Source organism: Talaromyces proteolyticus, assembly GCF_021365285.1.
Source record: "Talaromyces proteolyticus strain PMI_201 chromosome Unknown BGW36scaffold_6, whole genome shotgun sequence".
Classification (NCBI taxonomy): domain Eukaryota; kingdom Fungi; phylum Ascomycota; class Eurotiomycetes; order Eurotiales; family Trichocomaceae; genus Talaromyces; species Talaromyces proteolyticus.
The window spans coordinates 1,500,526-1,523,843 of NW_025764282.1; the positions used below are offsets into that span (position 1 = coordinate 1,500,526).

General features: G+C 47.5%; 7 protein-coding genes across 7 annotated transcripts; 4 read left to right on the forward strand and 3 right to left on the reverse strand.

The window, feature by feature from the left end:
* Positions 1 to 991: 991 nt before the first annotated feature.
* BGW36DRAFT_359389 (putative glycerol kinase) lies at positions 992 to 2,982 on the forward strand (the record flags this gene model as incomplete). The annotated part of the gene is made up of 4 exons (XM_046214068.1): positions 992 to 1,218; positions 1,302 to 2,296; positions 2,348 to 2,514; positions 2,572 to 2,982. 4 exons carry the CDS (start codon positions 992 to 994, stop codon positions 2,980 to 2,982), a joined length of 1,800 nt encoding a protein of 599 aa, XP_046072305.1.
* Positions 2,983 to 5,821: 2,839 nt separating this feature from the next.
* Positions 5,822 to 6,236, forward strand: BGW36DRAFT_379033 (uncharacterized protein). The gene is made up of 2 exons (XM_046216175.1): positions 5,822 to 5,892; positions 5,987 to 6,236. The coding sequence occupies exons 1-2, from the start codon at positions 5,865 to 5,867 to the stop codon at positions 6,166 to 6,168; spliced, it is 210 nt and encodes a 69-aa protein (XP_046072306.1). The 5' UTR covers positions 5,822 to 5,864; the 3' UTR covers positions 6,169 to 6,236.
* Positions 6,237 to 9,110, reverse strand: BGW36DRAFT_320038 (intermembrane space AAA protease IAP-1). The gene is made up of 4 exons (XM_046212627.1): positions 8,916 to 9,110; positions 8,724 to 8,852; positions 6,855 to 8,666; positions 6,237 to 6,786 (listed from the first exon to the last, which is right to left on the reverse strand). Exons 1-4 carry the CDS (start codon positions 8,943 to 8,945, stop codon positions 6,385 to 6,387), a joined length of 2,373 nt encoding a protein of 790 aa, XP_046072307.1. The 5' UTR covers positions 8,946 to 9,110; the 3' UTR covers positions 6,237 to 6,384.
* A 234-nt stretch (positions 9,111 to 9,344) lies between these two features.
* On the forward strand, positions 9,345 to 10,313 carry BGW36DRAFT_427562 (uncharacterized protein; the record flags this gene model as incomplete). The annotated part of the gene is made up of 1 exon (XM_046220430.1): positions 9,345 to 10,313. One exon carries the CDS (start codon positions 9,345 to 9,347, stop codon positions 10,311 to 10,313), a length of 969 nt encoding a protein of 322 aa, XP_046072308.1.
* A 1,433-nt stretch (positions 10,314 to 11,746) lies between these two features.
* BGW36DRAFT_359392 (mannose-1-phosphate guanyltransferase) lies at positions 11,747 to 12,725 on the forward strand (the record flags this gene model as incomplete). The annotated part of the gene is made up of 2 exons (XM_046214069.1): positions 11,747 to 12,656; positions 12,706 to 12,725. 2 exons carry the CDS (start codon positions 11,747 to 11,749, stop codon positions 12,723 to 12,725), a joined length of 930 nt encoding a protein of 309 aa, XP_046072309.1.
* A 1,093-nt stretch (positions 12,726 to 13,818) lies between these two features.
* On the reverse strand, positions 13,819 to 15,268 carry BGW36DRAFT_397279 (uncharacterized protein; the record flags this gene model as incomplete). Its single annotated transcript, XM_046218273.1, has 2 exons — positions 13,819 to 15,076; positions 15,162 to 15,268. The coding sequence occupies 2 exons, from the start codon at positions 15,266 to 15,268 to the stop codon at positions 13,819 to 13,821; spliced, it is 1,365 nt and encodes a 454-aa protein (XP_046072310.1).
* Positions 15,269 to 20,966: 5,698 nt separating this feature from the next.
* On the reverse strand, positions 20,967 to 22,439 carry BGW36DRAFT_407591 (putative C2H2 finger domain protein; the record flags this gene model as incomplete). The annotated part of the gene is made up of 4 exons (XM_046219050.1): positions 21,966 to 22,439; positions 21,710 to 21,901; positions 21,551 to 21,630; positions 20,967 to 21,498 (listed from the first exon to the last, which is right to left on the reverse strand). The coding sequence occupies exons 1-4, from the start codon at positions 22,014 to 22,016 to the stop codon at positions 20,967 to 20,969; spliced, it is 855 nt and encodes a 284-aa protein (XP_046072311.1). The 5' UTR covers positions 22,017 to 22,439.
* Positions 22,440 to 23,318: the final 879 nt, after the last annotated feature.

The following is a 23,318-nucleotide window of genomic DNA, read 5'->3' on the forward strand; positions in this document are numbered from 1 at the left end:
GCCAACATTGGGGGATACCATTGGGAGAAAAAGAAAAGCACGATTCTTTTTTTTGGGGTTTCCTCTGTTCCTTACCCGCGATCGGCGGTTTCATCTCGACTTGATTCTACTGCTATCAAACACCATCCCCGTATACACCATCCCCATATACTACTATAACACCATTACACTCAACCTCGGCTTCTGATCTGCTATATTATACATCGATACCAGCCGAGCCGGCGCTAGCGTGCCGAGCGCGCAGAAGCCGAGACGCTGATTGCTGGAAATTTTGCGAGGGCATTCACAAAAGAAGAATAAGAGTAACGTTAGTTAATAGCATTGGCTATTACTAATAATGTCAGCTGGTCGTCTGATCAGAAAAAAAGAAGAAAAAGCGTTGCGGGGGGAGCTTTGGCCGAATAACATGGAGAGCCTTACTGTGCAGGCTCCACCGCCGCACCTAGTTCTGGCGGCGGAGGAAGCATAGACCGACCTTGCCTACTGCTTCCTGCCTCCTGGCTCTTGCCTTGGCCGTGTCTGCGTGCCTGCCTCCATGCCTCCACCACACAGTTAAAGGCGCATCCTCCCTCTAGCCTTCTTGTTCTCTCTTCTTTTTCTTCTTCTTCTACTTCTTCTTTTTCTTCTCTGCGCTCGTCTCATCCTGTGCTCCATCCCCCCTGGAGCGGACTGCCCTCCTCTTCTTTGCCATTATTGGCCGTGCCCTGACCCACCCGCGTCATCGTCCCCTACGTCACTCACTCTTTGCGCCTCCACATCAACCAGTGTAGGCGTCTTCAGACAAGGCAGGGCAGAGAGGAAAAGAAGCAGAAGCAGGGCAGCCCGCTTGACGTCTAGGATCTTGTTCATAATTTCGATGTCATATTCGTGATTGACACTCGTACATATCGCACAATCTTGTCTCCCTCTTCCCCCCCTTTGCATACTAGTTTTTATATCGCCTGTCAGCTGCAGCTTATTCAGCTTTCTTTTGTAAATCGTGCCGTGGGAAATGGCTCCAAGCAGACGCCGTGAATCAGTAATCAACAAGACCACCACCGACGACGGCGCGCGGTCGCTGATCCAGGATGAGAACCGTCGCACCGACAATTTGAAGGACCGCTTCATCGGCGCCATTGATCAGGGCACCACCAGCACGCGCTTTATTGTCTTTGACGGCACCGGCCTTCCGGTGGCCTCGTACCAGTCGGAGTTCCGCCAGATTCACGCGCATTCAGGGTACGTTGCACGTCAATCCTATTAGCCATCGACAAATGGTCGGACCAGTAGGATACTGACAATTGATGTTCGATCACCCAAAGATGGCATGAACAGGATCCCAAAGAGCTTGTCTCTTCCGTAGAAAAATGTATAGAAGAGACGATGAAGACCTTTCTGGCCCTAGGCCACTCGAAATCCGATATCTCCACCATCGGCATTACCAACCAGCGTGAGACTACCGTCGTCTGGGATTGGGAAACCGGAGAGCCCCTGCACAATGCCATTGCCTGGCCTGATACCCGTACTAAAAGTATGGTGCGAGAATTGAGATCGAAAGAGGGTGCTGATGATCTGGACAAGATCTGTGGACTGCCCCTGTCGACCTATCCCTCGTCCGTGACCCTCATGTGGCTGTTGCGCTATCGTCCCGACGTCAAGAGGGCTTACGACCAGGGTCGCCTCGCATTCGGTACTGTCGACAGCTGGCTTCTGTACAATCTAAACGGAGGCGTCAAGAATAAAGTGCACGTGACCGATGTGACCAATGCCTCGCGAACTATGTTCATGAACTTGCACAACTTGAAATACGACGATACCCTGTTGAAATTTTTCGGCTTAGATAAGAATAAAATCAGGCTCCCTAAAATAGTGCCATCCGCAGACGCCAAAGCATTTGGCAGCCTCGACGGCGGTCCCTTGGCCGGGACAAAGATTACCAGCTGCCTCGGTGACCAGTCGGCCGCCTTGGTCGGCCACTGTGCTTTCGAGCCTGGATATGCAAAGAACACTTACGGAACTGGTTGCTTTTTGCTTTATAATGTGGGCGAAAAACCCGTCATATCGCAGCACGGTCTATTGGCCACCGTGGCCTATCAACTCGGAGAGGACCGAAAACCAGTCTACGCGCTGGAGGGTAGTATTGCTGTGGCGGGCAGCGGTGTCTCGTTTTTGATGAACAATATGGGTTTCTTCCGTGACTCGCGAAAGGTCAGTGAAGTTGCTGCCACGGTGCCTGATAACGGTGGCTGCGTGTTTGTTACTGCATTCAGTGGTCTCTTTGCTCCATATTGGGTTGATGATGCAAAGGGAACGATCTGTAAGTTCTTGGGTCTTATATTGAAGATATATATACTTACACACCAGACAGTCGGTATCACCCAGCATACGCAAAGAGGCCATATCGCCCGCGCCACATTGGAGGCTGCTTGTTTCCAAACTAAGGCGATTTTGGACGCAATGGCAAAGGACAGTGGGCACCAACTATCCGATCTGGCTGTCGATGGTGGAATGAGTAACTCGGATATCTGCATGCAGGTGAGTCTACTTAGACCCTCTCGTTTGAAGATACAACTGATATTGACCGTCGATCAGTCCCAAGCTGATATCATTCAAATCCCGATTGAGCGGCCGTCAATGCACGAGACCACTGCGCTCGGGGCTGCCATTGCCGCGGGCTTTGCGAGTGGAATCTGGTCAACGTATGAGGAGTTACGACACATGAATCGCGCCAACCGCACCGTGTTCAAGCCTTATTTGTCAGCGCATGAGAGTGCCTTGATGTACAAACAGTGGAGTAAAGCAGTTGAAATGTCGCGAGGCTGGCTTGATGCTGGCGAAATTGGAATGGACGAGGAGGATGAGGAGGAGGAGGAACATCCAAATTCAGCGCCAGTTCCTTCAGCGCATGAAGAAATTCAACGCACGATGGACGAAGTTGCCATCGAAGAGAGTGACGATGTGGCCATCAGTTCAGGCGACGACGTAGCCGTCAGCTCGGAATGATCTCTCGCACCTTTTGTTCCGTTCATTGCAGAACAGAACCTGAAATGGGTAGCGAGTACCCTATGACGTATGAGGCATATATTTGGGGTAATTACTTATGACTGTACATATTAGCAATATTAATACATAGATCAGGCTTACTATTGTTACAACTGCGTGTGATAGAATTTCAAATATTGCCTGGCAATTGCGATGCATAGTATCATTACAGAATGTAGTAATGATACTATCCATGTTACACACGTAATCAGCTTCAGAGCAATACCCCAATACGTACATATACTCCAGGGTATCTTCTCCACAATCGTAACTCCGACCCTCTACAGAACCAACAGCTCGTGGTAACCTCGTACCAACAAGTGACACAAGTGTTACCGTTGAAGTCTGCCAGCAGTGGTTTAACGACTAGAGAGTTTGTCTCTTAATATTATAATATGATAATATGATAATAATATCATTAATGCTCAATAACAGTACATGACGAATATGATAGATCACTAGACGCCGACGGTAAAGCGTGGGCTCAGCCACATGAAACAAACGGGTAGCTGCACGTATCATATGTTGCACCAACACGACAGGAAATAAGAAGCAATAAAAAGTTAAGGGCTAGCCTATGGGCGTGTTTAGGCCACGATAGTCTTCTTGCTATTTGCGCTTGCGCATGTAAATCGAGAACTACCGGCAGTGTGGAGTCCTAGTAATAGGTACTAGTATAGCGACGGAGATTAGTCTCCTGTGCGGTAATTAACGGTGACTTGCATTCAATATAGCAAAATAATATACTCCGTACTGCAGTACATGTACCCTGCAGAAGACACTGACTATGAAAGTAATCAATTGATATAATGATAAGAGTAATAATATTACATGATTGTAAAGGTGCCACGAGAAATGTACTGTATCATTGTATGTCGAGCTGACGACCCACTTGAATCCTGGCTCCTAGCAATCTAACAAGGGCATCGCCACGCCGCTGTCTCACATTATTTGGCGTTATTAATCCGGCCGGAGACTCCGTAATCTTTTGACTTTTTGGAGTCGTCGACCCATCATCGACTCATAACCATGTCAGCCACCCTACCTCGCCACCCCCACTGTTGATTTGATGAGATTAATATTACAGCTGGTTGACTCGGGCCGTGTTCGACGGTTGATGCTTGACATGATTGCTTGTCGAGTCTATATCGATGTCGGTTGACGGTTGAATCGGGCGAGGGCGATCTTCTCGGGTCAGCTCTGTTTGCAGTCACCTGTAACACCGTCAGCCAACATAATAATAATAACAACCAAAGAGAGAGAGAGAGAGAGAGAGAGAGAGAGAAGGAATCGGAATTGCACACGGCCCCATAAAAATAAGGTTTTCGGAACCCAGGGGAAGCAAAAGTTAGAGAACAAAGACTAGAAAAAGCAAAAACAACCGCTGCTCAGCTGTAACAACAATTCGTCCTTACCGCAGTCTTCGTCGATTCGATCTTCTCTGTGCGGCGTTAGTGCTGGTACCGCTTAGGAAATAGGGCATAGGGATAGGAAACGGGAGAGCTACATGCTCACGACATTCAGAGGACACGTCTTCCCCGTTCGCGCATATACGGAGCACCATGCTGTGACCAGATATCGTCGGTGGCCGCAGCGGTAGTTGACTAGTGTATGGTCACACATTGCCTCAGTGCTGGATAGGTGTTTTGATATCAGCTGTTGCAGCTTCGATATTGATTATCACAGGCTACTGTCAAGTCGATGACAGTGTCGATGAGCAATTAATTGTGGGAAGGAAGCCGTATATATAGCAAAGAAACAGAGGCTTTTCTATCGCGTGATGGGGGGAGAAAAATAATTTTGAAATTGGAAAAAAAAGTCCTTATAAAAAAACGAATGAAAAGTCAAGAGATGACGCATCCAACATAAATTGCTTTTTCCTGTATTGTCTCTATAGCATGATGGCTTAAGAACTGTGGGTTCTTTTTTATAAGAGAGATTACAGGTAAGAGAGAGTTGGGGGTGTGAAAGGCTACCTACCGAGCTGGCGATGAAGACGAATGTACTACCAGGCAGAGCGAGCCACATCTTCAATTAGAGAAAGACGGTGCAAAAGATTAATAGGCTCGATCTGTGCCTTCCGAACATGTCCCCCGAGCAGGGCGGGGGTTTGATTGTAGCCTCTAGTATCCATAGTCCATACAGTCAGTGTAAGAAAAGGCCGATAATAATAATAAATAATACACGCAGGAAATGGGGCCCTCAGATCCTTGCAATGCGGGTCGGCTCGACCAATCCAGAATAAAAGGAATTACAAAATCCTGTTAGAATTTGGAAATGTGGATGGAAGTATCGAATTGCGTCGACGGCTCATAATGCAGGTAATATTGAATCATTGATGTCAATAATTCAGTGCTAATTATACTATCGACATCTCTTTTGAAACACAATCTAGTGATACATGTTAAGACGCCGTTGGACGAATGAAGATCTCTCCCTACGCATGAAATATTAAATCTGTTAGAGGGATCGTCGGGCTTGCATGGTTGATATGCCAGGGATTAAATAATTAATAATACCATGACGAGAGCCATGCCAAATCCTCTTTCCTTCTTCATTTCTTCCCTTGCTTTTCCTTTTTTTTGCCTTTACCAGGCTCGTTCCTTTCTTTTCTTGTTTAAGTTCATGGCTCGTGCATCTCTCGGCGCCACACGATACGACATTAATCCATGTCGATTTTATTACATATGTACTATTACTATTATGATATGGCTGTTGCCTCGCTGCTACCCATTCCTTTTTCTTCCGTTCCTTTTTTCCCTAGCATAATATATGTACTGCTATTTCTGGATTCCTGGGTGGGTTTATCAGCTACCTACACCCATGATCCAAGCCACAAACCGATGCAAGGGTCTCAAGCTAGAACGTTCGGTGAACAACTCTGATCCTGTTCGATTTGGAATTGATCGACCGTTACATAAACTAACTGATCCTTGAGCCGTCCCTGGCTATTCCTATACCTTAGTATATCTACTCTCTCTACTACATCGGTGTCCACTGCTGCTGCCGACAGTCAGTATATTTCAGATACGTCGGGTGGTGACTGTGACAACCTGCAAGTCAGAAGTTAGTCGCGCAACGATCGACTACATGCAGCATGCATGCAGAGTATGCCGAGGTGTCATGCCGAGACCTAGACCTGAGTAAGCCAGATATTAATTATTTCCGATATTTGTACAAAAACCGAGTTATTTTCGTGGGAATGAGTTATTTCGTGATCAATGATGTGGATTTTATATCATGGTGGAGTTGCTAATATGGTAAATAACACAAGAAAAAATACAGGAGCTTGTCCCATTGCATTCATAGAAGCACGATGATTATAGAACAAGATGGATATTAGTTAATAACCCAATGCAATTTTCACTTCGCCGCCGTAACCCCCGTTTCTGGTGTCTGTGCCTGTGTCGGCTTCAAAGCTGCCGTGGTAAGTGCGTCTGGTAGCTTCAGTGGTGCCGCTGGAAGCGACTGCATTTTGTCTAGCTTCTCGCCTCGAAGCACCTTCTCCATTTCTTCCTTACTCAGTGTCTCGTATTCCATCAGCGCCTTCGTGAGGATCTCCAACTCATTTCTCTTCTCCGTCAGAATGTTGGTAGCACGAAGACTCGCCTCGTCAACAAGCCGTCGAACTTCTGATTCAATTTCCTGCTTGGTTTCCGACGATAGAGTTTCGTAATTGGTTGACAAATCCACGTTTCCGAGCTTCTTCGAGTAGCCGAATCTCGTGATTAGCGTAAATGCTGTGTTTGTGGCTTGCTGGATATCCTATTGCCGGAAAAGAAAGTTAGAAATCGGCCAATATTGATTTCATATGCAAAACATTTTTAACCTACCGATGAGATACCACTGGTGACGTTTTCGGGACCGAAGACCAGCTCCTCTGCAGCCTTGCCACCCATCGAGACAGAAATATCCGACAAATACTCGCTATAATTCCTCGAAACCGTGTCCATCTCAGGAAGGAAATGAGTAATACCAAGCGCCATGCCGCGAGGTACTATGGTAATTTTGTAAAGAGGCGTAGAAGCCGGTGAAAAATAGGCAACAAGCGCATGACCTGCTTCATGGTATGCAGTGAGCAATTTGTCTTTTTCTTGAATAATACGACTCCGAGCCTCTGCACCCATCATGATTTTATCCTTGGCCCAGTCAAAGTCTCGAGGACCAACACGTTCCTGTCTATTGCGGCTTGCACGAACCGCAGCTTGATTGACCAGGTTTTCCAGATCAGCACCCGAGAAGCCCGGAGTGCCACGTGCAACAACTGCAACATCCACATCAGTGCTGACTTGCACATTCTTCATGTGGTGCTTGAGGATTTCCATGCGCCCTCTAACATCAGGGAGATCAACTACGACCCGGCGATCGAATCGACCAGGGCGAGTCAAAGCTTTGTCGAGGAGTTGAGGATAATTGGTGGCCGCAAGGATGATGACGCCACTGCTTTGGGAGAATCCATCCAACTCGGTAAGAAGCTGGTTCAAAGTTTGTTTAACATACGCCGCATCACGTTCATTCCTCTTCGCACCTATAGCATCCAATTCATCGATGAAAATGATGGCGGGCGCTTTGGCACGAGCTTGGTTGAAAAGGTCTCGAACACGTTTGGCACCAACACCAACATATACCTCATCAAACTCCGATCCAGACATGTAGAAAAAGGGTACCCCAGCCTCTCCAGCAACAGCCCGCGCAAGCAAAGTCTTTCCAGTTCCAGGAGGACCAACCAAGAGAACACCCTTAGGGAGTTTTCCTCCTAGAGTAGAGAATCGCTCAGGGTTCAACAAAAACTCCACCAGCTCTTGAAGTTCGTCCTTGGCTTCGTCACATCCGTGAACATCGCTAAACCGGACTTTTTGTTGTTGTGGTGTGGCCTCGTTGGTCTGAGTTCCGCGAACATTTTTGATTAATCCAGTGGTTTCGACAAGAATAGTGATTAACACAAGTGACAGATAAGCAAAGAATCCAAAGTATAAGAAAAACTTAACCCAGCGGAAGACTGAGCTACCAAGAGATTCTTCGACCACCACATACAGAGGGGCCTCTTTCGCCCCAGTGCCAGACTGCTTGGTTGACACACCAACCTGACTGCCGTGAGCGTGAGCAGCTACGGCTTGTCCGACTGATTGCAATTGATCTGCATCTAGGCCTTGATTGCTCCCCTGAACAGCAGCATCACCGCCAATTCGCTGCAAGGCCTTTAGGTAGATGGCCTCGGTTGTTGGGTTGGTAGCATATTGACCGGTGCGATATCGTTCCACGATGATGGCAGGCATATTTGCACGAAGTAGAGACTGGTAAAATATGTTCTGAGCGTTCGCGCTGCCGGGGTTACTGTTGGCTGCCCTCTCTTTCTGTGCTAGAAAATTGTGCGTGACTCCTCCAAATAGAAATCTGTGTTGGTCTAGCTTCGAAAGCCCATGTGTCCCGGACGGTCTCGGCACTGGCCGGGAAGTAAAAGAGGAGAGTGACGAAAATTGACGAGAGGATTGAAGTGGTTTACTTGCGCGAAGTAGCATACTTGCAGAGCGCAGTGTCGGCTGGCCAAACAAAGGCCTAGAAGTCAGCAGGCCAAACATCATGTGCGGCCTTAGATTATCAATAGTAGCCGATTTCAAGGCATCTGGCAGGGCAGGGTGCTCCTTCTTGGAACTTGCATCAGTATTTATCGAAATATGAGAGAATTTTACAGTTGAACATACAAAAACCGGTGCCACTTCTAGCCGCTTTCTAAGTTGGTGCGGTGCTTCGTTGTTCCTATTGACACGCTGCCACTGGGAACCAACGGCGTTCATAGTCGACAGCAGTTCAGACGCCGCAGTCTGCAAGTGCTAAATATCACGCAGAATGTGTTAGCCTGATGGCAAAGAGCTTAGTAGGACTTAGAAACATACCGGAATGTTCACCGAAGCGTTGAGAGCCATGACTGTACGTTGAGCGGCGCCGGGCCGCGAGCCACACGGGAAACGCGATTTTCAAGGGAGCGAGGTCTCGAAGGAGGATGATTTACAATAAGAAAGATAAAAAAATTATAGGTATGGCAAGAACTGCCCAGACGGGATGAGATGAGATGGATAGAAGAAGGTTGGGGAAGCAGAAGACGACGGCCTGCGACCACTTCCGCTGCGGCGAACTTCATTTGACTCGAGTTGCCACGTACCGCCAGCCAATCGGGTCGATTGCAGCCCACGCAGCCAGACCCGCTCACGTGACCGCGCATCTCAAGCAGTGCAAACAGTCAACCAATACTCGAACTCTTGACCTCTATTCGACCTCGCCTACGTCCAGACATCGACCATCCGCGCAATGCTCTGCGTGCGTCCATGTCCCGGAAAACCATCTTCTTGATTGGTGCTCCATCAAGGCAGCTACACTGGGATCATGTGGAGCTTCTGGACGCTGCTGTGGCCCCCTTCCATGCCGCTGGAGGCGCTGTCCGTTCCGACGCTGTTAGGTGGAGAGTGTTGGTAGGGCCGGAGGCTCATGCTAGCTCTACTCACGATACTGTTTTTCTAGACACGCTTGACTTACAGTCGAAGGCTCCAGGGGATGTTTTGTCACGTTTTTATCAACATTCAATCTCAATCCGAGACACGCACTATCTATCAGATTCGAGTCATGACGAAACAACCCTCTCGCTTCATGACAGTTATGAGGATGCCAGTGTAGATCCAGCCTTCAGCTGCTCGACTGATACTCATCTAGCTTTCTTGGGAAAGATATGCCATCTAAAGGACATACCAAACGCTGCATATCTTCTGTCCATTGTTCCACAAACTCTGAGTGTAACATTAGTTGTGGCAATCCTCGGCATCAATCCACCACGGCGAGTCACATCGCGGTACTCTAATCAACAATTTGATATTCTCGAGCTTGTGGTAGGGGATGAGACCAAGACTGGGTTTGGCGTGACTTTCTGGCTCCCAGTGAACGACACCCACAAAAGGAAAATTACCGAAAGTAATGAGACGTTTGCTAGCACACTACATGGGTTGCGGTCCCGAGATATCATTCTACTTCGCAACGCGGGACTGAGCTTCTTTCAAGACCGTGTGTACGGACAGAGCCTGCGAAAAGACATGACCAAGGTGGATTTATTGCACAGACAGCCGCTTGACGTGACAGACTCCGGCGGCATATGGTCTGCCACTAGGATTCTCAGCGCAGAGAAGGAGGACAAGCTGCGATACAAAGTGAAACAGGTGCGGGATTGGATGGTCAATTTCGTTGGGGTGAAGGCACAAGCTGGCAATAGCAGAGTTGGCGGCATACTGCCGCCAGACACACAGTAGGCTTAGGTCAACCAATACCATTGCCACGTTGTCGTTTAGCAGCATGTGTTGTGGTAGTGCACCGAGGCCCGCCACGATTCCCTACTAAAAGTGCACTTAATAATTATTATTGCGTACACATGTTGTTTCAGTTCGCAGGCTAGGCCTGATGCGGCTTACTGTGTTCGTGGATCAACGGCTGGCGGATCCGATTGGCTACGGCCGATCTGGCTTCATTTTAGCAAATTGGATACTCCTTATTGAATATTGAATAAATAATAATGACAGTAGTAATAGTAATACTAACGTTAATAATATTAGTTTTCGGTGACACAGTGGCCTTGCCACAGGGCGTCACCTGACGGATCGGGGTTGTGGGAGAGAATGCTAGTATATGCCGAGTATGGATGGCTGTGTCAAGGGCACATGGACGCATGCGTGCGCCATTGGCTGGTTTATTCCAGCTCAGTACGACTGGGAGTATACTCAGGATGAAATATGGTTATGATTGTCATCGTTAATATTATCATCATCAAATAAGAACAAAGAATAATAATAGAACGGAATCCAAGGGGCATCCCCTAATAGGTACTCCATAATAATGCTGAATATAAAAATAATCAATAAGACGCTGCAAGCGGGTGCCTGGTCACGCGTGCCCCGGAGCCCGCAGCAGACTCGGCCAGTCAGCGCCTGGTGCGACGCCGCAACGCCCAAAACAGCCTAATGCGCCCACTCCAACCACCAGTAGCAGAAGCACCCTGAAAAGCTCCCAGTTGTCCATTTCGACACTTCTTCATGCCGTCCTCTTCGCCCCCTCCCTCTTCTCCTCTCTTCTCTGCTCTCGCCTGTATGAGTCGCTCTACTTATTGCTCGCCCGCCCCAGCTAGACATTGAGTCGCCGTCCACCCCATTCTACCGCTCGCTTTCCTTCTCTTCCATCCTTGCGACCCGCAGTGTCCTCCCCCCGAGTCACTGCGCCGACGACAACACGTGTTACGCCGCCAGCCCACCGTTAATCCAATTCCATAATCATGAAGGGTAACTGCCCACTCTCCTCAAATGAAGATGGCCTGTCCACAGCTAAATCATCTCGAAACTATCAGCTCTTATTCTTGTCGGAGGGTTTGGTACCCGTCTGCGACCCCTCGTAAGTTCCCCTCCGACATGCTGCCCACGTTCGGACAGCATGCAGCGAAGATCACCCACCCCTAGCGACGAACACACCGAAAACTTAATTGAACTCTACTGATTGATGTTCGCCCTGTCCAGACGCTCACTCTTCCAAAGCCATTGGTCGAGTTTGCAAACCGGCCCATGATCCTTCACCAAGTTGAGAGCTTGGCTGCTGCCGGCGTCACCGATATCGTTCTGGCCGTGAACTATCGGCCTGATGTCATGGTTGCCGCGTTGAAAAAGGTACCGTGATGCGTGCTTGTAACCAATTGTGTAAAATGCACCAAATTAATGCGTCAGTCTGTGTCCAGTACGGAGAGCAATACAACGTGAACATCGAATTCTCCGTCGAGTCCGAGCCCCTGGGCACGGCCGGTCCTTTGAAGTTGGCAGAGAAGATTCTCGGCAAGGACGACTCGCCATTCTTTGTTCTGAACTCAGATGTCATTTGCGAATACCCCTTCAAGAAGCTGGCTGAATTCCACAAGTCCCACGGCGAAGAGGGTACTATTGTGGTCACCAAGGTCGACGAGCCCTCCAAATACGGTGTTGTCGTTCACAAACCCAATCACCCTACCCGTATCGATCGCTTCGTGGAAAAGCCCGTCGAGTTCGTCGGAAATCGCATTAATGCCGGCATTTATATTTTAAACCCTAGCGTCCTCAAGCGCATTGAGCTGCGCCCGACTTCAATTGAACAGGAGACATTCCCCGCTATCGTCCGGGAAGGACAATTGCACTCATTCGACCTGGAGGGCTTCTGGATGGATGTGGGCCAGCCAAAGGACTTTCTCAGTGGTACTTGTCTTTACCTGTCCTCCCTTACCAAGCAGAATTCCAAGCTTTTAACACCGTCATCGGAATCATTTGTATATGGCGGTAATGTGATGGTTGATCCCACTGCTAAGGTCGGCAAGAACTGCCGTATTGGGCCAAATGTGGTGATTGGGCCCAATGTGGTGGTTGGCGATGGAGTGCGTCTCCAGCGCTGTGTCCTGCTGGAAAACAGCAGGGTCAAGGACCATGCGTGGGTCAAATCCACCATTGTAGGATGGAACAGCTCCGTCGGTAAATGGGCCCGTCTTGAAAATGTTACTGTCCTCGGTGACGATGTCACCATTGCAGATGAGGTCTATGTGAATGGAGGTTCCATTCTACCACACAAGAGCATTAAGCAGAACATTGATGGTAAGCCCTTACTTCTAATCTTTTTCTGACGATGCTAACACTTATCCAGTCCCCGCGATTATCATGTAATGTGATGAACGACCTTGATTTTACATTCCCCTTTTCAATCTCGGTGCCAGGGCATAGGTCAACACATACCCGGTGCCACCATTACTTCTTTATAATCCCGTTTAGTCCTTCTCTTCGCGTCGATGTCATTCCTTTCTAGACCCTGGTGGTGAGAAAGAGTTGTTAATATTCTCGACGTCCATCTATCACAAGCGTCATGACCTGATACTTCGTTCATCGCATTCTCCTCTAAGTTGGAGTTAATCTGTTTGGCTCTCTTGATATCTATATCAATTTTCTCGATCTGCATACCCGTTTACGCGGGATAATTCCCCTTTCTTCATTTTTGTATACACATCTCTCTGCTCTTTTGCCTTTCATCTATTTACTCGAACGTTCTGTATTATGTTTGGTGGCCGTTTTCCCATCATTGATCAACCCAATTTTAATTGTCATGTTGAGAAGAAAAAAATGGAGTATATCTCTTGTGGGTGGGCCGCTTGCAAAGAACAAAAGCACGTTTTTCTAATCCTTTGTTTAAATGCTGTTTATGGTGCCTAAAGATTTCTTTGAGATATAAATGAAGGTGGAACAGGTCTGCTGTCTGTTGCTCTGTAAATACTTTTCCTTTTGTCCTTTCTTGATTTCTTCTCTTATGCAAAAAAACGAAAGGAGATACAGAAAAGAGATTATAGGTGTTCGGTAGACATGTCAATTAATGATAATAACTGAAAGGACCGATTTTCTGTACATAATCTATCTTAATCTATAAACATTTGATTGCGAGCTATGTGTATCTAGATATATATATAAGTAAATTTATACGTATAATCTTTGAAAGACCAACATCAACTGATTAACTTTTAAAATTAAAAATTTGTGAAAAGTTTTCGAGCTCGCAAAGGAAATAAGAACTTTTTATATATTCAGTTTATTCTAAACAATAAAATTATTAAAGTTAATAAAGATATACTTAAAGTAAACCAGCTTGACCATTGGGTCTATATATTTATAGCCCAGTGCAAGTATCGCACGGGTTATGTAGTATTTTCTATAGCAGATACCCCGATTAAATATTAAGTTATTGACAGTAATTGTATTAATGTACACATGGTCATTCAGACTCCTCAGCAGCATCGAGCAGTTTCTCCCAGTGAACACGCAGCTCTTCCATCTGCTGCCAACTGCGGCGCCCAAGCTCTTCAAATCTAACCCTATCCTCCGCAGTGGTATATTTCATACCTCTCTTACGACGACGTGCGCGATCTTCCGGTAGCACACCAGTGCCTATCACGCCACCAAACCCCCAGCCATCGATCTCAGTGCAGGCTACCAACGGATTTCCGAGTCTGTCCGTCGACGAACCCCATTTGACATACCCGCCACCGTTCTCCCGATACGGCTTTTCAGCTTCGTCGAGTACTTCTTGTGGACTGAGCGCCAGCCATACGGGTGCAATCGCGCCAAGGTACGTGGATACGGTATGCCAGGGCGAACCGATGAAGCGAGCTATATACATAGCGGCGAGCATGCAGTACCATAAGGGGAGGATGAGGGGGACAACAGAGGATCCGAATATCCCTGGATGAGACACGTAAATTATTGGTGCTGGGCTATTTACTAGCTCTGTCGCTGTCGTGCTTTTTGATGATGGTTGGGAATCATCAGCTAAATAGCTATTCACCCACGGTGCAGTGCTGGGAAGGTCAGAGGTTAATGCAAGGAGATCGGTCAATGTCTTAGAGCTTTCATATGCAACGTCTCTTTTCAATGCCTGGATATCTTCCACGTCGAAGAAATTAATGGTTGCCTCGATACTTCCAGTCCAGATAACCCGTCCAGGGCCATTTGGTCGTCCAGAACGCCTGAGTAGAGGCATGAGGTTGTGAGCCAGCATATAATGACCAAAGACGTTGCCGCAAAATACCAAGCCTAAGGGGGTTTCCTCAGGCAGATTTGTATGTCTCGGGACAGTGACGCCCACCGACCCAAGTTTGAAGTTTGGCCAGGTCAATGCGTGTACGAAATCCGTGAACACATTATATAGAGTTTTCGGCCAGTTCAGCCCCAGCCATCCTCCTGCGCCGGCGTTCAGTATTATAGCGTCGAGTTTGGGGAAATTGCGGTTCAGGCGGCGCGACAAGGCACGAACGGACCAGAGATCGCATAAGTCAAGTGTCTCTGCGAGGACTGTGATCCGGCTGGCGACTGGATTTCCGTGGCGAGAAGCATATTTGAGAAGTCCGTTACGGGTTTCTGTAACTTTGGCTGGGGGGCGACGAGTGGTGAAGATGATGGTTAATTTGTGCTTGGCGGAGAAGTTCTGTGCGAATTCGTCGATCAAGCGACAACAATCCGAATAACCAAGGCCGCTGGAAATAAATGAGTTAGCTTGCTTTTCTGTAAAACAATTGGCGTGGTTCACAGGATCAATCGTTGCGAATGTCTGCGACTTACGTATTTGCTCCTGTGATGAGGACGACGGTATGATCGTCAAGTTTGTCTGGCGGGTTGATTTGCAGTCGGGCCTCATTCCCAGGGGGTAGGGCGTTCTTGGGGGGCATGGCGAGGAGAGAAGTAGCTGGCAAGGAGGAATATTCAATTAGCAACACATCTTCTAGTTCTGCTGAAGGACATCGACGGCAGTCAATTGATGACCAATTGGTTCATCCAGGCTGAAGCTTTACGGGTCCCTGACTTCGATCCTGCGGTAGAATTAATATTGCTGCGGGACCCCACATCAACATGCGCTGCAATTGGCCATTCGAGGTAGCCCATGTGAGAACCTAATCGGATGCATCGCAAAATCATACACAGTTTGTTCGTAGTTGCCATGAAATCATGCGGCTTTTCCTCGAGGTATGATGCTTGTTATGTTAGGTCTAGTGCATTACACTATATTTACCTTTTGATAATTCTATACGACGAGAGCGCGTCGTTAATTAAAAGAATCGCGCTTAATTAGCAGCTGTCGCAAGTATCAAACAGAAGACAGGCACACATCGATTGAAATGAAATTATATATATGATAACTGGTACAGTGGCAGCCCTCAGAATGTACCTAGTATGAATGATATCGCAAATTGACTATTAAACAGACGAGCTCTAATAGTTAGTACCAATATTGTGCATATTCAAAACGTTATAATTAAAATGATAGATATTTCTGTAATATCGAATACTTTCAAGCAGTCCCACGAATGCATCAATGATCAGAAAAACCCAGCATCAACTTTTCTATCATCAGCATCGCAGGTTTTCTATTAAAAAGCACGCAAAGAGCAGAGAATATTCAAAATTGTAAAGTTATCCATCAGGCTCGATTTCAAGCTTCCTTGAGTCCCCCAGCCTACATGTGACCGAAACACTAATTGATGCAGCCCAAACGCATGCAAGGACAACGTTCCCCGCCTTTCAATATTGCATTTATTATAGGAAACACGGCTCGTAGTTATCCGTAGCACATGTTAAGTCGCATTAACCGTCCGGCATGCAGTGTGTCTCGTACATCATCGTGCGTCTCTAACTGAACTGTGACGACATTCTAGATAAGTAAGCACAGACCAATTATGTGCTTATATAATTTCATCTGCCTATTTATGCCTAGTGATGGTCGGCAAACTACTTTAGTAGGTCAGGTCATCTGGAACCTCCTTTGTACTAGGGTCTAGCAGACAATTTTGACGCACGCTAAACCCCCATTTAATCAATTTAGTCTAGTTCATACTAACACTATTGTTATCTGGAGAAAGGCTCCACATTATAGGCTGTGGTCTGGTCTGGTGCATTCTTAAGCCAAGGGGCTAAAGGCATCGTATCTCGGCAACGTTCGGCATCATCCTTGGATATAGTATTGGCAGTACAATATTCCGTGTATTACTAGGCTCACTTACATGGCTAGTAGTGATTGATATAATAATGTCAAGTGAATAACTGTATAAAGGCTGAGTTATAATCTTCATCTGATGCACAGCGTCATCTTTGATTATAACTATACCAGAAGGATAGACATGGGGGTCCGAAAACTGAAAGCTTGTTTCATGATATTCCATACTACTGCTATCATAATGTGGTCGACTGTTGGCTCTAAATTTAGTGGAATTCAACAGCCATGAGGGAATAACAATACGTGATATCACGGAGTATATATCTCGGCTTGCCTGTCTGGTTCAGGAAACACTAATTGCAGACCCGTTACAGACGAACAATACGCTAATACCGGCTCCTAAAGGTAGCCACTTAGAGCAAAGTGCTGACTCAAGAGCCCCACAACAAGGCGCCGGCGAATCAATTTCTGTATAAGGACGGTTATCTCGGCTGTTTGTTGATCTGATTGGCTATCTGTGCTAGTCTAAGACTGTGGCTGGGGTGGGCTGACCCGGTCATTTATCTTGTAATGTTACCTTTGTTTTGTGCCGTAAATTACGGTAATGTAGTGAAATACGAGGATAGCAGTATTAGTGCGGGGGGAGACCGGAGCAAGAAAAAGAAATACAGATGGTTAAAAAATAGCTTAGAAAAAAAGGGAAGCAAATAGAACAAAACAGGATTTGTCGCCGATATTCACTGCATTGAATTACGAGCTAGGTGCGCTTGTTGACGTAAATTGATACTCCGAGACCAATTGGGTGGGTGAGTAATGTGACAGCGTGTACACTACTGTTACTAAACAATAATACCTATGGAGTACGGAGTATTAATATTGTCAGCCAGTCATCAGTGACTGAGTACGAGACTAAGTTATAGTAGTGGTTTTATATCGGAACCACTTTCCGAACTAATTCTACTGCAGCTGACGGGTATGAAAGTACTGCTACTACAGCGTAGATACCAAGGAGGCAGGATCATGCTCGCTGTTTCATCTAAGCACTACGATGATTGGTTATCAAGAACGAATAGTATGATATCTCACGATCCTGTCTGTATCCGTCTTTCGCAGGCTGAATTGCAATGTTCACCGGGGTCAATTTGAGTCAGTTGCAGATATAGTTTCGCCTAGGTTAAGATGCTAAAGAAAAAAGGAAATAATAGTTAATTGTGAAAATACGAATCGATGTTTTACGGAAGGGACCCCCGTGCAATAAGAGAAGAAGATGACATGCAACTAGCAATAGACGAAAATTAAAATTCGCAGTTTGATTATTTCAAATTGATAGGCAAGTTGCAAAGTCAATATCGTGGGTCGGACACAGCCTCGATTGTAATTAGAGTAATAATGATAGTCCTGTTAGACCATTAAGATTTAGCTGATGTAAGGAGTCAGAAGATGCCGAGACCGTTGATATCTAATGGTAAATGCTGATAGCGGTAAATAGTATCGAAGTCGGCGACCTGGTGAGCATTGAAGCAACGGCCCCACCGCCACGAGGAATCATTTTTGACTAATACACAGTCTAATTTTTCAAACTAAGACGTGATGGTATGTGCTGCTATCGGTGGTCCAATGATACGGGGTGTATTTGTAAATGCGCTGCTTGCTCTGCTATAAGAGTGATGATATTGATGGCCCCAGCATTGAATCCCGAACAATGTGTGATCGTCCATACAAATATTGTCAATAGAAAAGTAGATTTGCAGCTGGAATCGGATCAACCAGTATCAACAACCTGGGATCAGCAGTCCATGCTAACGTCCCCAACTCGACACCGTAGTCCCGGTGAGTTGCTCATGCTGACTATCAGCCGTGTCTTCAAAGTTTAGCACTGTCTAGACTCTGCTCAGTCTGCATTCCTAATAGAAGGAGTGACCGAGGGGTAGTAAGCTAATGCCGATCATAATGGTCGCATTTCCACGGATCTGCCACATCTGGGCTATCCCAGCGTTTAAACCTTCCTAGTACGGCATCCGTCTAGATTAATGAATATATGCTTGAATGCGTGCAGCTTCTAGCAAATAGCAATGGTAGATTCCGCCACTTTGTGGCCACCGATTCGTCAGTGGATGCTGGACCATGGTAGATAGTAAATATTAAATAGCAATACTACATATGGGGCAGGAAACAGGAACAAGAGGAAGATACATTCTAGGGTGGCTTGAAGCTTCGAGTGAATTGGACAGGGTTTCAATTGCCTCAGTAGCCGTTGCTCCACATGGAAGCTCCGGGCTTAGTTGCTCCGTAGTTAGTGACTAAAGGCGAGCATATTATTATACAATCTATTACTTGATTTGCGCCCGGTCAAGTTCACACGATATAGTACTAATACTGCTTACAAGTTTCTACCAGAGTTTAGAACGGAGTAGTTACTGTGTGGATTTAAATTTAAATGACGATACTGATTAGTGATTACTCCGTCCTATGGAATATGGATTAAACAAGTATGTGATCTCCGCATCAATGACTCTAAGTTACCAATAGGAAGAGCGGTCCATAAAAATCACTCCGTTGTGGGGTCTAGTTTACAGTCTGCTTATCCTGATTGGTGACCAGTCCAGGGTGATTGGCTGCGCTGGGTCATGGGATGTCACCAGTCCTGTCCCATTGGCTGAATGCCGGCTCAGCAACCTGCCTCATTGGGGCATGACAAGACGGGAGGCCCACTTGGGTAGGTGGACTCCAAACCGTCTCTGGGAAGAATCGCCTTTGGAACTGCGCTAAATACACTAAATGGGACTAAGAGAGACACTAAAAGATAGACCGCTGAGTTAGAGCGCTTCTCGGATTATGACGCTTCTTTTGTACACCCCACTGGCGAGTACTTTGGAGCATGTCAGATGAATGTCAGTAGGAGAAGCTGTGTGGCTGTGTGGCGATCGCCGATGCTTACCCCTTATCCAGAATGGCAGAAACTAGACTAACAGACGTTAGGAAGAAGAAATTATCATTCATGTCCAGGCAGTTAGTAATGAATCTAAGCTACGTACTAGCATTGGCTGACGACGACGGGACGATCCAGAACCCCGGAAATGGCGCCAGCCTACTGGGACACCCCCTACATCACGCCCAGAAAAACAACAATTCTGCGTTGTACCCGTAATAGGGAGCGAGAAAAAGGAAAAACACATAAAAAGAAATAAAAATAACAAACTTTATCCACCACCCAGGGATGATGACCACCACAGTTGAGGAGCCTCCAGCCAATAGACATGTCGCCCGTCAGCCATTCCTCAGCCAAACCGACTCGATGCATCATCTCAAACGCCTCTTGCGTACTGACACTACGCCGTAAAGGACCATAATCTCTTCCCACGCTAAGCCCCGCGTGGCGGCGCCTGTTGGTCAGCCCTGGTCTGTGTGACTGTCTAAACTAGCCAAGCTTTTGCCAAGCCACCCTTGGGTGTGGATACAGAACTCTGAGAGAAATATCCCCCCTCCCCAACCTATTTCGGCTGCCATTCTCAGTGGTGGAAATGCACCTCTCGAAAGTGGGGGAGAAGGCGACACCAACGACCGGCGTTTTAATAGGCTTTCGCGACGCCTGGCTTGCCTTCTCTAAGGGTCAAGCAAATCCCGACTCATCGCGCTCTATTGGCTGCTACCGCCCCTCAGTTTTCCCGGCTACTGGGAATAATAAAATCATGATGGATTATTATGTCTGTCTAGTAAAGGCTGGTGCGGTCGAGACACACCATACCAATATACTACGGATGGAGAAGGTAATGATAGTCCGGACAATCTTGCATTGTTTGATTAACAGTAACTACTTGTATACACTAGTGTATTCCGGGTACAGAAGCCGCGTTAGAGGCCGACATCTACTTTAGATGTCTCTTCTGATTCATCAATCTCCTCAGAGAGGCATCTCCCGTCAGCCAGGTTGCCGAGGATAGCCAGCACATAAGAAATATATGGGTGGCAACTTTAACATTTTCCGATTAGAGGCGACTGGGAATGTTAAAATATTCACGTAATAAAATAAGATTTAAACTTATGTAATTTTAACAACCAGGGTATCACATGCTATCAAAGACTGGACGGTACCGCAGCCCAGGAGATCCCACCAAAAAGCACTAAGAACATCCGAACAATAATTTGCCTCCTCAATCACGAGTACTAAAACATGCAGCACACAGCATAACCTGCGGGAGACTCTCGGATCCGCTATTCCTAAAGGAATTGTAGAACCTCCAACGGCTGAGAAGATAGTAAATACACCAAATCGACAATAGAGATTGTGCACATGTCGTTAAAGTAACCGATCGTACTAAGCACACACAAAGCACGGTATTCGCCGAAATACAAACAAAGGAGGGTCATGTATGCAAAGTAGCAGCGCTTGCACTCCGATCGTAATAAGATACTTAGCAAGAGTCGCGCAGAGGTAGTCAGCTAATGCCGAGAAACCCCCAGTCAGTTCCTTCCTGTGAATTGAGGATTCGAGCAGGGGGTTTGTACTGGTATTCAGGGTGATAGGCCATCATCATCGGGTGGGCAGCCTCGGTGACCATGGGGTGGTGGCCTGGGTAAGGCGGTGGAGGCTGCTGATGGTACTCGGCCGGTATGTAGCTTGTTCGAGGGCTCGGATCATACCGCGGCTGCTGCATGATATGGGCATACTGTTGATGGTCCACCGGTGGAGGTGGGTTGACGGTAGGAACGGGTTGCGGGACTATACTCGGGGCCTGAGCGAGGGGGATGGTCTGGTGCGATTGATAGAAGTCGGGGTTGGGGGCGGGCGGTTGCTGGTACATTGATTGATGTGCGAGAAGGTACTGGCTCGCAGGCATTGATGTCACCACTGGGGTCTGGTACGATGTGTGGTCTGGCGTGGCCTCTTCGGACGAGAGACGAGTGGCATCAGGGGGATGGGAACGGTGTTGATGTTTTGTCAGGGTTGTCTTTCTGCAGAAGCTAGATCTGATGAGCGGGCAGATTCGTAGCACAGCATATTCAGTGTATGTCAACCAACCTTCTTTCGCAGGTGGGCTCCTGGCATATATAAGGGCGCTTGCCCGTGTGAATGCGCCGATGACGAGCTAGACTCGAGGACTATAGGAGATGGATCAGCTCTGTACAATGTGCGCGTATTGAGAAAGGGGATGAATTGGTGCAGACATGGACGACTCACGTCAGAAAAGGCCTTGTGGCAACCCTCATGGTCGCATACGTGAGGCTTCTCGCCGGTGTGGGTGCGCGAGTGCACGGTGAGCGCGCTGCGCTGGATGAAGCTCTTGTTGCAGTCGGCGACGGTGCAGTGGTAGGGGCGCTCGTTGGTGTGAATGCGATAGTGCCTGCAGAGGTCGGATTTGCGATTGAAGGACTGCGATCAGTGAGTCCAGTGTCCAGGGTCGGCCGAATTAGGAAGGCGCGATGGGGGTACGTACCTTCCCGCAGTGCTCCCACGAGCAGTTGAAGTCCCTTCCGCCGGGTGCCATCGCTGTATATGTATCTATATGGATATATATATATACACAGGTATATATATAATCGAAAACGGGCGGACGCAATATACACTGCAGGTATATTGCAGAGAGATGGGGAGGAGGGCTGTTTTATTCCTGACAGAGCAAGCTAGACTGGCGGAGTGGGGTCCTGGGGAGTGGGCACTCGGGCGATAAATAAAAGGAAGGGAGCAGTGGCGGACGAAATTTGGCATGGAAGACGAACGGCGAAACGCATGCAGCCAGTCGGGGTCGTTGGGCCGGCGACTAAGCACAGTCGACAATGATATAGTGAACTAATAACGCCAGAGTGGTAATTAAATTGTTGAGCACGCTGACTGGCGATATCTGGGGAAGGAGAGGTAGATGATGCCTGGGGTATATACGCCGTCGCGGCCGAGGGCTAATTTAAACCATTCGCTCATCCAAGTCTCCTGGCCGGCTGGCTCGCGATGGCCACAGTAATTAAACCATGCTATCCAAAGGTTACAGAGGGCGGCCCGCTCTGTGCTCGCCTGTCACTCTTTGCCTGTCGGGGATTGCTCTCTGGGCTGCTGGGAACCGGCTGGCCTAGTCGGTTTAGTTCCAGTGGCGGCATTACAGTATAGATTACACATTACAGCAGCTATCCACTATCTCTAATACATGCGCTATCTCACCGTGGGTATATGTCTTGTATAACAATATGATTATTATTATTACTATTATTACTACTATTAATTGCTGCTAGTAATTGCTGCTAGTAATTGCTGCTATTATTACTATCACTGTTAGTGTCATCATTAATTGAATTGATGAGGGCTAGACGCAGGTGCAAGTGCATCCCACGTCAAGTAGGCTATACATAGTACCGATACGGGCTACGTATGGGGGGACAGCATACGGTAAATACCCGTACCGTACGGGGCGCCAAGGTAAGATTACGGCCCACCGGCTAGCCCTGGTTCCTGGCCGCACGCCCACTGGTCGCTGGCAGGCTGGCATGCTTAGTATGTCTGGTATTGCGTGGTACCGCCGGGTAAATTCTCGCCTAGTGACTTAGTATTACTCCTGCTTCTGACACCGTGTCACCCCGTCCACTTACGAGTCTGACGGCACTATCGAGTGTTACAGCTGCTCAACACAAACTCAAACTCAAACGCAGCGGCCGCCAATGGCAGCTGCCAGGCGCCAGTCCCTGGTGCAAGCTCAGACCAGTGGGCTGCAGTACGAGGTGGTAAGGCCGAAGGTTCGCTCGAGTCACGGCGACGATCAAAGGATTCGTGTCGACAGAGGCTGCTGATTAGAGGATAGACA